The sequence below is a fragment of the Pinus tabuliformis genome, chromosome 2_1 (assembly GCF_031772625.1).
Source record: "Pinus tabuliformis cultivar Carrire ecotype Pingquan chromosome 2_1, CPIR1, whole genome shotgun sequence".
NCBI classification, from domain to species: Eukaryota; Viridiplantae; Streptophyta; class Pinopsida; order Pinales; family Pinaceae; genus Pinus; species Pinus tabuliformis.
In genome coordinates, this window is record NC_142299.1 from 312240402 (window position 1) to 312255690 (window position 15289).

General features: G+C 37.0%; 1 protein-coding gene across 1 annotated transcript; it reads right to left on the bottom strand.

Annotated features, from left to right (window-relative positions):
• Positions 1-1306: 1306 nt before the first annotated feature.
• LOC149200099 (protein LATERAL BRANCHING OXIDOREDUCTASE 1-like) lies at positions 1307-3689 on the bottom strand. The gene is made up of 4 exons (XM_089399519.1): positions 3192-3689; positions 2302-2549; positions 1854-2184; positions 1307-1730 (listed from the first exon to the last, which is right to left on the bottom strand). The coding sequence occupies exons 1-4, from the start codon at positions 3483-3485 to the stop codon at positions 1470-1472; spliced, it is 1134 nt and encodes a 377-aa protein (XP_089255645.1). The 5' UTR covers positions 3486-3689; the 3' UTR covers positions 1307-1469.
• Between the last annotated feature and the right edge of the window lie 11600 nt (positions 3690-15289).

The following is a 15289-nucleotide window of genomic DNA, read 5'->3' on the forward strand; positions in this document are numbered from 1 at the left end:
GATAGGTGGTACATCAATGGCTTTAAGGAAAAGTGTTGGGGATTGTGGTCCTTTATTGATAGTTGGGTTAGGAGGATTTAAAATACCCTCATCTCTCGTAGTATGATGATAGGTGGTACATCAATGGCTTTAAGGAAAAGTGTTGGGGTTGTAGTCCTTTAATTTTTTTTTTTTTTTTTTTTTTTCTAGTTAAGACTAACCTAAGTACCCACGGGGGATTTGAACCGGTGACCTATCGCAAGGAGTGCCTTAACAGCGCACCCATTCACCGTCAATCCAAAACCCCGTGGGCTGGTTGTGGTCCTTTATTGATAGTTGGGTTAGGAGGATTTAAAATACCCTGATCTCTCATAGTATGATGATAAGTGGTACATCAATGGATTTAAGGAAAAATGTTGGGGGTTGTAGTCTTTTATTGATAGTTGGGTTATGAGGATTTAAAATACCCTCATCTCTCATAGTATGATGATTGGTGGTACATCAATCACTTTAAGGAAAAGTGTTGGGGGTTGTGATCCTTTATTGATAGTTGGGTTAGAAGGATTTAAAATACCCTCATCTCTGATAGTATGATGATAAGTGGTACATCAATGGCTTTAAGGAAAAGTGTTGGGGGTTGTGGTCCTTTATTGATAGTTGGGTTAGGAGGATTTAAAATACCATCATCTCTCATAGTATGATGATAGGTGGTACATCAATGGCTTTAAGGAAAAGTGTTGGGAGTTGTGGTCCTTTATTGATAGTTGGGTTAGGAGGATTTAAAATACCCTCATCTCTCATATTATGATGATAGGTGGTACATCAATGGCTTTAAGGAAAAGTGTTGGGGGTTGTGGTCCTTTATTGATAGTTGGATTAGGAGGATTTGAAATACCCTCATCTCTCATAATATGATGATAGGTGGTACATCAATGGCTTTAATGAAAAGTGTTAGGGGTTGTGGTCCTTTATTGATAGTTGGGTTGGTATTTTATCTAGTGTTTCATGTATAATTAGAATTCTAAGTAGGGGTTTAGGTGGACTGGTTGTTTGCTATTTGCATATTCTTAATGGACTAGTAATTCAACTTAATAATTATAATAGCAGTTCGTAGATTTAGTAATTGTGTAGCTCAACAAAACTCATGCCATATAAGTAGTTGGGATTTCCTAATTTTATTTAAGTAATGTGGATATTGAGGCTCCATGGCTGTCTGATGAATGAAGGTGAAGTCTCATGAATATAATGGAATTTCTTCCCATGTTTTTATGAACAAATAAGGAAAAGATTTAAGCACAAGCAATGGGCAAGATTTAAAATAACTCCATTACAAAGAAACTTGAAACTTAATTATTTTGTTTTACTCTTAAATTAGTTTAATGTAATGAGCTGGTATTTTGAAAAGCAAACCATCATATGACAACATACACAAACCAGCATATGACAACATTATTGGACAGCCTGATCTGTTTAAAGTACAGCGGCTGAGCTTAAGTATGGCTGATGTCAAGTTTGGCAAAGTCTGCAAGCGGGTGTTTCCCTTTAAGTTGTCTCTTCAAGTAATAGCGAATGTATTCTTCGTGTTTGAACTTCCTGTACAAGCACGGGTGCTGTTCATCCACTACTTTCGATGCTGGAGCCACCTCTGCATCCATACCTGAATTGTAAAACAGCGCAATAGAAAGTCTGGCTCTCTCTGCATTTGTGACTGCGCGATGCTCCACACTTTTATATCTCCCGTTTGTCATTACCTGCGTAATCAAAGGACAATAAGGGAGTAGCACCATGAATAAACCTTCAAAAATTATTTTAACGTCTGCAACAAAATCTAAGCAATCCAGAATGCCCAAATCCCCAGGTATTGAGATGAATACCTCTAGCAAGTCTCCAATGTTTACAACAAGGCCATATGGAATGGGTTGCACAGGAATCCATTGATTATCTTTTCGGACATGCAAGCCTACTGTTTCGTCATCCTGCAGGAGCAATGTTAGCCCCCCTCCATCAGAGTGAGGACTCAAACCCAGAACAAGCTCTGGTGTAGGGCAAGGAGGGTACAAGTTCATGCGCATCAAATTCATGGGCTCTGACCCAAACTTTTCCTTGAAATAATCAGTAGCCTCCAGATTCAAATTTTCGGCGAATAAACTCAGCAGCTCTTGAGCGACTCTCTCCACCGCTATTGCATACCTCTCAACACTATCCCTGCCCATCAACCAATTAAGCTCTTTATAACAATACCCATCACTCTGATCAATACTAATAATACATTAATGTGCTGACAATACCCATCAGTCCGATTATAATTATAATTTTAGTTACCTGAAATTTGTGGGGACGGTGGGCCAGAGGGTGAGATTTTTCAGGCTATCAGGCATAAGTGCCAAAGCAAGCAAGTCACCCCAATCCAACGTTTGATCCTCAGCTATCACGAACGTCTTACCATATCCTTGAACATCTCCTTCTTGGGGAGCATATTTCTGTTTTTCTTGTAATGGAAGGTTAAAGAACTCTTTAGCTACACCCTTTATCTCATCAATTAAAGAATGAGGAATCCCATGGTTCACAATCTGAGAAATCATTGCATTAGCAGCAATCATCCAGGAAAATTAATACAAATATAATTCTCTGGTATTTAGAAGTAACATCCTAACTAACAACTAGCATAGATTTATCTTAACTAATAACTAGCAGAGATCTGGTAAAACCTGTGATCAATCTCTATAAATATAATGCTATAGCATTTTCTGATAATTAAAAATTAGTAATTATACACTGGTAGGACTACTGGGGCTATAACATTTTTTGATAATTAAGAGCTAGTAATTATACATTGGTAGGATTACTGGCAAACGATTGGAAACACCAAAATTCCAAAGGCCTGAATTGGTGATGGGACTTGCTTTCCTATTGCTTATTTCTTTCTACAATACCTACTTATTAGTGACGCCTCCAGAAATTTGATTTAAGATGAATAAGAGCCATGTCAAACACTTAACTTAATTTTTATTAATCAAATTTCTAAAATATTCAAAAATCTACAATCCAAATAAATATGACCCAGATTAATAAGATATCCCCACTGGCAAAGTACAACCTGGTTTGTTTATGACAATAGCATAAAAATCTACAATCCAAATAAATGTGACCCAGATTAATAAGATCTCCCCACTGGCAAAGTACAACCTGGTTTGTTTATGGCAATAGCATACCTGGAAGAAACCCCAATCTTGGCAGGCCATGGAAAGCCTCACCATTTCTTGTTGTCTCTGATAATCTTGTCCAGGTAAGTTGCTCAATTTCTTCATGTCGATGACAGGAATTGCAGTTTGAAGAGAGACCAGTAATGAGGACGTGGTGGGTCTCTCTTCCTGAGACCTGATGTATCGGCCGGGAACAGCTTCATGTGAGTGGGCATGATTCTTGACAAGCTCCTGCACACTCTCCACGGGAATCACGTTGCCCCACTTTGGGTTCACGAAAGAGTTTGCACTTGCAGCAGCCATTACAGCAGAGGAAGAACCCTTGAATGCTTATCTCAGACAAAGTAGATCTAATTGGGGATGAGATGAGATGAGATGTAGCTCAGAATATATATATATATATAGAGGGGATTTGCGTGCACAACAATTTTACAGAGACGTTCGGCTTTACCATCAATGAAATTAACCATTTCTTTTTAAGGTTGAGGGGAATTTTGTTCACTCGATTTCTTTAGTCAGTCAATACTGGATTGATAGGACTTAAATAAGCGACTTTCGACCTCTCTTTATGGGCAGGGACAATTTTGTTCACTGAATTGTTCAGTCAATATTGGATTGATACGACAACCGTAATATTTCAAAATTCAATTCTTTAACAACCAATTATTAGTGGGAGTGTCCATCCATTGATAAGAGAGCTCTACGCCCAATCGAAAACTCACAAATCATTAAGTAGTTGATGTACGCTAAATGTTCATACTGTGAATTCTTCGGTAACTAAATCAAAAGATACAAACCACAGATCTCTTAAATCCAAAATAATTTAATTCTAATACAAAATTAAAATTTCTAATTAAAAAGGAAATTAATGCACTTTAAAAATATGTCACATCTGTAAAATTCCTATATTGAACAGGGAGATGATTTTGATATGAATGAAAACTGCACTGCAGCTACTCTCTTCGTCGGTGAGTCCGGATTCAAACAACAGTATCAACACCAGTCAGTCTCAACTGCTGAATGTTTGTTGAAAATTAATATTAACCATACACTCTTTATCGGCGAATCTGGATTCAAACACCAATCTCAACATCAATACCAGTCAGTCTCAACTGCAAAGCAAATGACAGCTTGATCAGTGGAGAGCGTGAAAACTTGACTTCAGCGTGACAGAAGGATGAATATTATGAAGACTCCAATTAGTAGAGTGGTATAAGTAAAGGGGATCACAGATCACCATGGTTCAATGGTACGAGTAAATTGGGTGAATGCTATAACCTTGTAGTTTTTTTAGATCTGGTTTATTATGTCTATTAAAATGGTTTGGTTTAGTGGTAGATTGTATAAGAGTTTAACCTAAAAGGTGTGGAATTGATGCGAGGTATTTAAGTTATAAATACTTGACCAGTTAATCTAATCCTCAGACTAACCTTAGTTGACATATGGTCTCTCATATACTATCTGCCCACGATGTATTTTCTATCTGCCCCATGATGTATATCTTCCATATACTATCTGCATATGATGTATATCTAGCATACACTATTTGCCCCATGATGTATATTCTCATCTTATATAAATATAATGAAGCTTTTTTTTCTTACTGAAAAAAAAAATCCTCAGACTAATCTTTGTATAAAAACAAAGATTATATAATAAATAATTCATATTATTTAATTTAAATATAGTTAAATTAAAATAAATAAATGAAAAAATAATTAAAAAAATGCTATAAATCAAATTCTTTTAATTGATTAAGTCATTCTTTATGTCAAATCATTGAAAAATAAGTAAATAATATTTAACAAATCTAAACTACACAAAATAAATAGTTGTTATCATTATAAGATCTTTGTTTTTAATACTTCTAATTCATATTAAAAAAAATAAAATAAATAAATATATAATTAAAAAAAAAATTCGTTCAGCTATAAATTAGGTTAAAATAAAATGAATCTTTCATTCATTACAAGTTAGTTTGATTCATCTTAACGATGATCTTTCAGGTATTTGACAAGTAAAAACTCCTTTTAAATTGTAAAGCTTTATAAAATGAAAACAAAAACAAATTTAAATTAAATTGATAAAAATTTAATTTAAAATTACATATTTTCAAAAATAATGATTAATACAGTGTTAAAAAACACGTTGCATGACATCATTATATTGTTATCAATGAAATTAGGATAATAATTATATATAAATGTTTTTAATTGTCACAAATAAATATATGATAGTTAGATAAAGCTAGTAACAACAGTAGTAACAACAGTATAAAATATTATTTTTAATGTTAAAAATTAATTATCATTTTTTTAACTTTAAAAATTGTTTAATATATTTGTAACTTTAAACATAAAAATATTTTTAAAATATTCTTTAATAATTATGTTATTGTTTACTATAAATAAAAATGTCATTTAATATTTAAAGTTTTATCAAAAATATTTATATTTTCTTTTAAAATAATCAAATTTTTAAAATATTTTATATATAATATTTTCTTTAATATCTATCTATATATATATAATTCTCAACACATTTTTGGAACATGTAACTTCTCCTGCAAAAAGCTAATTAAAAGGTTTAAAACAAATAGCCTAATTTCATGATTGAAATTATTGTTTTCTTTAAACTCTATTTACGCGTATATATATATATATATATATATGATTGAGAGGTATTTGCCCTGACATTGGATGTAAGTAAACTTGTGGGGCTTGTTTGATTTTTCTCTTGTAACTGCAGTGATTTAGTGGATATTCAAGAGCTCAATGTCAATGTATTTAGCATTTGCAACTACAATGATTTAATGGATGTTTAATAGCTGAATGCATGTGGTTCGTTATTGTTTTGTTGACATTGTTTCTTAGGCACAAGAAGAAGTACAAGTTTGGCAAGAGCAGTACAACGCTTTGTCTCTCTTCATAAATAAATACTAGCATTTGCATTTGCACTAGGAGGTGCAAAAAAGGCTGATAATATGTGTGGATTATAAGAATAAACAACTAGATTGAAATAGAATGAAATGCTAGATTAATAAGAAATAAAATAAATACAAATTTACAATGTATTTTTATCATAGAAAAGAAATACAAATCATATTCTTTCCCTTGCACGATAATATCTAGCTAGATTGAAATAGAATGTAATTCTAGATTAATAAGAAACAAAATAAATATACATTTACGATGTATTTTCATCCTAAAAAAGAAATACAAATCATATCCTTTATCTCACATAATTGCCTGTTATATTCCATATGAAAGAGTGAAGCGTGTAATTAACTTCATTTTTGTAGCAAATCCATTTTTGTGGATTCTCCTAATTGGTGAATTAAGATTTTTGTGGATTGTGCTAATTGGTGAATTAAGATTTTGAGGTTTGGCTATCCTTTCATTTTTTTTGAAGACCTTGCATCTCCCCTTAAATCCCAGGGATTTGGGAAGCTGATATCTTTGCATAAAGATGGCTTTCTGTGATTCATAGAAGCATCATTTTCAAAAAGAAAAACTTATTTCCTCAAAAAATCATAGTAACACGGAAGTAAATACCTGTTATGTTAACCATGTGAATAACATTTTACTTCTTTTGCATTTGTTTCTTCAACGCCCCTAATGGCCCATAAGTAACATATTTGTTTTGGGTTCCACATGTGCAACTGTTCCTATTGAAGTTAGTAGCACAACTGAGACACAATCCTTTGCAATTTACATCACAAACATCGTTGATAGTGAATTCAAGGTGCACGGTATCACGAATATATTTTCAAATATCTATTTCTTTCTCCTAGGGAAATGCATTTGGTCATCCAAGTCAATCTCAGTCTCTTCTTCATCCTCACCAATTTCACCATCTCCCTTTGCTTTATCTAAAAACTTATTTCCCTAAAAAAATCACACTAACCATGTGAATAACATTTTACTGCTTTTGTGAAGGGGAGTGGGAGTGAAGGCGGGAAAATTATCAGGGTTTCAGAGTCGCGGTAGAGACTGCGATCCATGGAGGGACGCAGAGGAGGGAGCTCCACTCCCTCCTTCAAGCAAGCTGTGAACAGCAAAGGAAAAAAACCCATGGAAAATGATAGAGGACCTTCAATGGGAAAGAATAAGAACAGTGAAGAGGAACAAAATGAACAGGAACCCAAGGAGAAAAATATTATTAAAGAGAATGAGGAAGAAGACAAGGAACAGGGAGCAAAAAACAAAGCACGCATGGGCCCATGTAAACCCAAAGCTACTGTAATCCCCAGAGTCACGTTAAATGAGCCTGCTCTGCAGGAGCACAGGGAATATATGCAAAACTATGCAATCATTTGCAAATTCATGGGTTTATGGCCCACTGAAAAAGCCTTACAAATGTGGATAAGACACCACTGGAAACCAAAAGGAAGCATTGACCTACACCTAGGTTCAAAGGGATTCTTTACAGTGGTTTTTGCGAATATCGAAGACAAGGACAGAGTTTTTGAAGGTGGGCCATACTTCTTTGCTGCAGCAGGTCTCTATATGCGACCTTGGATCATGAATTTTGTCCCAGAGCATGAGACCTTCACTTCAGTTCCGGTTTGGGTAAGGCTCTATTCTCTTCCGCTTGATTATTGGCAAATAGAATCATTAACAGCCATAGGAAATAAGCTAGGATGGTTTGTTAAAGCTTCTGAAGCCACTAGGAGAGGAAAGTATACGTCCTTTGCTCGAATCTGTGTGGAAATGGATCTCTCTGGAGCTCTCCCAGATGAGATTATCTTAGAAGTTCATGATGAAGAATGGGTCCAAACCATAGACTACGAGCATATTCCGTTCAGATGCCGCAGATGTCATGAACATGGACACCTGTACAGGGATTGCCCTCTCACTAGAACAGAGAATAAGAGTAAAGCCAATGATATGAAAGACTCCGAAGGTTTTCACAAAGTGGTAAACAAAGGAAAAGGAAACAAAAAGGGAATAAAAGCACAGAAATCTGAAGGACATCAAACCAGCCAAAACAGGTTCAGAGTCTTGGAAGTGGAAGAAGAAGATAACACAGCAGACCAGATGAAAGGGGAAGTATTGACGGAAAAAAAGAAAGTAGAGGACAAGGAACAAACACCAAATACGATTCTGCAAACAGAAACACTGGTGAGCGACGCAGAAATAGAAATGGATCAGGAGATGACCCCAAGTGAAATGGAAACGGAAGACCAAGAACTTCAGGCGATTCTTGAGAAAGAGAATCTTGACTTGGAAGATTTCTTGATTCAAGGTACTAAAGAAGGGTTAGATTCCTTACCTCCAGAGGAGTTCAATAAAGTCCAGCAGCTATACATATGGAAAACCCAAAACAAAGGACTGGAGACGCAAAGGAGCAAGGAAAAACAGAGCAATGAGGGGGTAAAAATGGTAAGACCCATACCTGTATTAGCACCCAGAAACCCAGGAAAAAAAAGAGGCAGGAAAAAGCAGAACAAGTTATTAATGGAATGTGGAAAACTAATGATAGACTCAGGTAAGACGAAAGATCTAACCAACTACTCTTTCACCAATCTTTAATAATGAAGTTTACTTCTTGGAATATAAGAGGTCTTGGCAGTAAAAGGAAACAGAGACTGATCAGTAACAGAATGGAACAAATAGCTCCAGATGCGATCTTCATTCAAGAAACCAAATGTTCCATTCATAAATTAAAAGAGATTCATAGCAAGTGGCTCTATAATTATGATTTTTTGGAAGTCAAAGCGGAGAATAAAGCAGGTGGTATTCTTACCCTTTGGAACCCCAAGAAAATATAAATTTTGGATGCTGAAGCCTCTCAGGATTATCTCTACGTGGTTATCCAACCTGTCGGAGATAAGGAAACTTATCTCATCACCAATGTGTATGGCCCCCAAAGATTGGAAGGAAAACTAAAGTTTCTTGATTCTCTGGAGGATCTAAGGGTCAGGCATGCTAATAAGCCATGGATATTGGGGGGGGATTTTAACATGATTAAAATGCTTTCAGAGAAAAAATGTGGCACTAGAATTCAAAGTCAAGACTCTCTGAGGTTTCAGTCTTTCACAGACATTATGAAGTTAGTGGACATTACAACCAATAATGGAATCTTTACTTGGAACAACAAAAGAGGAGGAGAGTCTCAGGTGGCTTCAAAATTGGACAGATTCATGATATCTGAGGATCTCATGCTCAATAATAAGGAAATTTCAGCAAGAATCCTACCCTTTGGAGGATCTGACCACTGGCCGATTTATCTGGAGGTGCAAAGTATTGGTACTCCAAGAAATAGACCTTTCCGCTTTGAAAACATCTGGCTCTCTCATCCAGATTTCAACAGTAATATTGCTAAATGGTGGGCGGAAGATTTGAATATCCAAGGCACCAACATGTTCCTTCTGCAAAAAAGGCTAAAACACATTAAGCTTAAGCTCAAGGAATGGAACAAGAAGGAGCATGGCAACATTTTTGCAGCCAAAAAAGTAGTAGAAGGAAAAATGCAGGAGCTCAACCAAGCCCTTATCACAGATGGCTTTGATGAAATCAGGAATGATCAGGTCACCAAATACCATCATGAATGGGAGGAATTGTGCAAACAAGAGGAAATATTTTGGAGGCAAAAATCGAGAGTTCAATGGCTCAAAGAGGGAGAAAGAAACACTAGCTTCTTCCATAGATCTACAATGGCGAACAGAGTTCATAACAGAATTTCAGTGATCAAGGATGAGAGAGGCATTCTTCACAACTCTCATGCTGAAATTGAAAAAACTCTGGTCAAGCACTTTCAAGGCATTGCCAAAGAAACTAGTTTTGACAGAGAGAATCCCATCAGAAACTTCACAAGACACATTCCTAGGCTGGTGTCTAGTGAGGACAATTTCAACCTCAACAAGCCAGTTACCGAGGAGGAAGTCAGCGAGGTGCTCAAAGAGATGCAAAATGGTAAAGCACCGGGCCCAGACGGTTTCAATGTTGATTTCTTCAAAGCCTGCTGGAGCATTGTTAAAAAGGATATTTTAAATGTGGTTGAAGATTCTAGGATAAATAAAACTATGCTGAAAGCTCTGAACACCTCTTTCATTGCTCTTATCCCCAAGCAGGAGGCTGTGCAGACTCCGGACAAGTTTAGACCAATAGCTTTATGTAATGTGGTCTACAAGATAATTTCAAAAGTGGTAGCCAATAGACTCAAACCACTCCTTCCATCTCTGGTTTCGGTGGAACAAGCAGGTTATGTGGAAGGAAGGCAAATTCTCAACAATATTATTCAAGCTCACGAGGTGGTTCACTCTCTGACTATCAACCGAAAGGCTGGTATGATCATGCAATTAGACATTGCTAAAGCCTATGATAAACTAAGCTGGAACTATATCAGGAAAACACTTATTGCCTTTGGGTTTGACCACAACTGGGTAAGATGGATCATGGCCCTGGTTACTTCCTCAAGTTTCTCTATTTTGGTCAATGGCTCTCCCTCTGTAACTTTTCTTCCCTCTAGAGGCCTCAGACAGGGGGACCCACTCTCTCCCTTTCTCTTCATCCTTATGATGGAAGGACTGGGTCGTTCGATCAATCATGCCAAAGAAGTTGGTAAGATAAAAGGTCTCCAACTCTTTGACAGAGGCCTAGCCTACATGCATCAACAGTTTGTGGATGACACAATGCTGCAAGGAATCCCTACAGTCAAAGAAGCTCAAGCATTCAAACAAATTCTTAATGAATTTTCCAAGGCATCAGGTATGGAAGTTAATCTCACCAAATCCAAGATCTTTTTCTTTAATACTAATATTGCCATCCAAAAGAACATTGCCAATATTTTGGGTTTTTAAAGAGATTCTCTTCCCTCAAAATATTTGGGGATACCTCTTACTTCTAAGCCGCTACACAAAAGCATCTGGGAGCCAATAATCAACAAAATGCAAGACAAAATCAGAAAATGGACGGTTAGATCCTTAAACCTGGCTGGCAGACTAGTGCTCACAAAGGCTGTTCTACAAGCAATCCCAGTTTTTATGCTTTCTGTTCTCCCAGCTCCTAAGGGAGTTGTGCAGCTCATCAGAAACATACAAAGAAACTTCCTCTGGGGAAAGGGGGAAGTTAGGAAAAAATGGGCCTTGGTAGCCTGGGAAAAAATCTGTAAACCCAGAAATTATGGGGGACTAGGATTGGATGATCCTGAAATTTTAAGCAAAGCTTTAGGGGCTAAATTATGGTGGCGCTGGCTAAAAGAACCAAAGGCTCAGTGGGCTACTATTTGGAAAGAAAAATATGCCAATTCATGGCCTAGTGAGGATCAAATAAGAATGGATGGTAATATCAAGGGATCACACATTTGGAACAAGGCTTGGGACAACAGAGGTCTAGTTCAACAGAAAGGCTTCTGGGAAATTAGAGAGGGAAACTTAGCTCTGTTCTAGGAGGACAGATGGCAACAGGAACCCATCCTTTTGAAAGAAGAATTAAAGGAACTGAAGGCAGAGACAGATGCTAAAGGACTAATCAAAGTTCGGGATTTTTGGGATCGAACAACAATGCAGGAAAGTGGAGACAATGGAGAAAATTCGATTTTAGAAATGGCAACCCTTTAAAAGTCAAAGCTGATGTTATAATGCAAGAATTAGATAGAAGGAAAATTTTTATTTCAGAAGGGAATGATCAGCTTAGATGGGGCAACAACAATGAGGGCGCCTTTAATCTTAAGGAGGCAAAATTAATTCTCCTTGGTTTGGCTTCCCAGGCTCCGGACAAAGCTTGGCAAAGACTTTGGAAACAACAAGGATGGATGAAAATAAAACTCTTCACTTGGCTGGTGCAACACAGGAAAATTTTGACTTGGGACAATATTAGAAAAAGAGGTATTCTGGGGCCATCCAGGTGCCAGCTTTGTGAAATGCAAGAGGAAACAATGGAGCACATTCTCAACAATTGCTCCTTTTCCACCAAGCTGTGGGATTCTTTTACCTCCATATTCCAGCAGTCGGACAGAGATCTTGGAAGCATCACCAACACCCTGAGCAATTGGAGAAACAATTTCTCGAATAACGAAGTGCTTAGCATTGCCTGGGTTCTAACACCAGGCTTCATAATCTGGAACACATGGAAAGAAAGGAATAATAGGATATTCAAGGAAAAAAAAACAGCCCCTGTTCCTTCATGATCAGATCCTAAAACAAATACAAGAGACTGTAAGCTCCATTGTTCGAAATCTTCCTGTGAATCCTCCCTCGGCTTCTGAGTGGAGGATTCTCTGCCAGCTTGGGCTTCAAAGGTTGATTCCTCAAAACCTGGGAGGGAAGAATCTTTTCAAAGACTCAGAGATGGAATTTTGGCAACCTCCCCCCAAAGGATTTCTAAAGTTCAACATTGACGGAGCCTCAAAGGGCAACCCGGGTACTGCGGGACATGGCGGAGTTCTAAGGGATGAAAAAGGGAAGATCTTGTTTATTTTCCATGGCCATCTAGGCAAAGCCACTAACAACATGGCAAAAATTCTGGCTATGGAACATTGTCTAGAATATTTGCTTCTAGATCATCGACACAATGTGATTGTGGAAGCGGATTCTGAGTTAATCATTAACTCAGTCAAGAAGATCAGCTGGGGCACTGCTCCGGAAAAGGTCTCTAAGAACTGGAGGCTCAATCTGATCTTTCAAAGGATCCATAACCACCTTCAAGGCCTTCGTACTATCACTTTCAAACATGTTTGAAGGATAGCCAACAAGCTGGCGGACCTCCTGGCCAATCAAGGAGTGAATTGCGCTGAGGAAAAGTTTGCAACAACATGGCAAGAGCTAACTCAACTGACTCTTAAGGCGAAATGCCATGATCAAGCCGAGGAAGACTGGATGATGTTCAGAAACAGGAACAGGGATGGTAACACTGACAACCCAGAAGCGGCATGAACAGAGGAATGATCTCGTTCAGTTTGACAGTGAATAGTAAGCTTGGGAGGTTAACTAGTCAAAGAAGCAAGCGCTTTCAGAGCCTCTGTAGCTGCAAAGCGGGAGACTTACAGCTAAGGGTTTCTGTCAGGCCAGTTAAAGCCTCGTATCACATTAACTCTGGCATTCTGGTTAGCCGTGTGGAGGGGAGCAGGATATTCTAGAAGCCCCCGACTTTAGTTTTCTTTCACCTCCGAATGGTTTCCGGTTTCTTGAGCAGTTTTCGCACGCCCCGCGAGTGGAAAGTGTTTCTTATTTCTCGATGCGATCACAATCAGCAATTGACGCGTGGCAGGAGGACAATTGGAAAAACCACCGTGATCGCGAGTTAAATAGCTACATAAAGGGTTCAGCGATATGCATAATAGTCGTTGGATCGTTTGCTTTAGATCTACGGTTGACGTTCTTCGTGCTTGTTTGTGGGGCCAGGAAGCTTATGGCGGTCCGTCGACTTATTTAAAGTTTCGTAGCTTTGAATTTTGTACCTTTCTTTGCACCTTTTGGGTTAGTCTTTTCCCAAGATTGTATTCCCTTAGTTTTGGTTGGTCTTTACGAACCTTTGGCTGACTTCACCAAGGTTGGGTGCCCACTTTGCTCGTGGGATGTGTAAATTATGTAAATCAGTTTTGAATTAATGACACAGTAGGACCGTATCTTGCACTAGCAAAAAAAAAAACATTTTACTGCTTTTGCATTTGTTTCTTCAACGCCCCTAATGGCCCATAAGCAACATATTCGTTTTGGGTTCCATAGGTGCAACCGTGCCTATTGAGGTTAGTACCACAACTGAGACACAATCCTTTGCAATTTAAATCAAAAACATCGTTGATAGTGAATTCAAGGTGCACGGTATCAGGAATATATTTTGAAATATCTATTTAAAACATCTCTTTCCACTTGAAGAGAAATTGTTACTACAAAATTGGTTCAAACTACTGAATTAGTCCAAACTCTTCCCCACAAGACGAATCACTAAAGAATAACAACTTCTAATTTGAAAACACTAGTTTGCCAAAGATCCATTGCATAGTCCTAAAACATGTTAAAAAAAATAAAAATAGAAACATGGACCTCAAAGTACTGCAAAAACACAACATTTATATATATACAAAAAGCATGCAAAAAATAAGGTGGCATATATAAGGGAAAATGCAAAGTAATTCAGATAATTGAAAATAAAAGGCAGTATTCAGGTCAGAGATTTCAGTTATAGAAGAATTGAAAAGATCTCAACTTTCTAGGCAAAAAAAATTTGGACTTGTCTCCTTCATAATCATATCTTTCCGCTGGGAGAAATCCTATGGCATATATTAGTCTGGGGCCAAATGGAATATATTTTTTTTTTAACTCAGGAGTGTTTTGTAACTATGAACCACTATTTGAAAATCTCTAGCTATTATATAACATAATACACTCATTGTCAATTCTACAGAGATGCTTGGAAATGGAGTCACAATAAGATGCAGTTTCAACATATGTCTCAGTAACAACATACTGAATACATAGTATTTTGAGGGCTTTCAAATAAAATCAAAATGCCACGGTTCAATGAACAAATAAAATAGCTATAGAGGATGTAATATTCATGGCTTAATGAACAAATAAAATAGCTATAGAGTAAAAAAATAAAATAGTTATAAAAGATGTAATAATCATAGTAATCTAAGACAATATTTATAGTTGGACCAAAAGTGCAACAAGAAATATTCTACAGCCTGTGAGTGATTTACAATGTGTAGTATGTAAAGGTGTATTGAAATTAAATGAGTGAAACTCAAGATACCTTTTACAACTTGCTAATAGTGATCTATACTGTATAGTGTGTATAATGGCATGTGTATAATGACATATTAAATCTAGACAATGTATTGTGTATATTGGCTATAGATACCTAGTACATACATATGTGAACCTGGAGCCGGAAGAATTGAGCTCAAAGGTGGGAGTGTTGGTGGTTTTGGATACTCTAGAGATGGCACTGCAAGGCTTGTAATGCATGTCTGGCATTCCAAGAGATTCAAAATGATTAAGAAATGGGGCTACTATCTTCCGTTGGGGTTTTTTTGGCAAGTAAGCATCAATGAACCATCTCATACTTTCATGTGTTTGAAGAATAATGAGTTTGACAGAATGCTCGGCCTGTCTTTAATAGAAGTTTATGTTTCCGAGAAATTGCCAATTGTGGGAATTC

Coding starts and splice junctions, on each gene's coding strand:
- LOC149200099 (XM_089399519.1), bottom strand. CDS start 3,485: ATGGCTGCTGCAAGTGCAAACTCTTTCGTGAACCCAAAGTGGGGCAAC. Junction 2,550..3,191: donor AAGATTGGGGTTTCTTCCAG/GTATGCTATTGC, acceptor ATGATTTCTCAG/ATTGTGAACCATGGGATTCC. Junction 2,185..2,301: donor ACCGTCCCCACAAATTTCAG/GTAACTAAAATT, acceptor GTTGATGGGCAG/GGATAGTGTTGAGAGGTATG.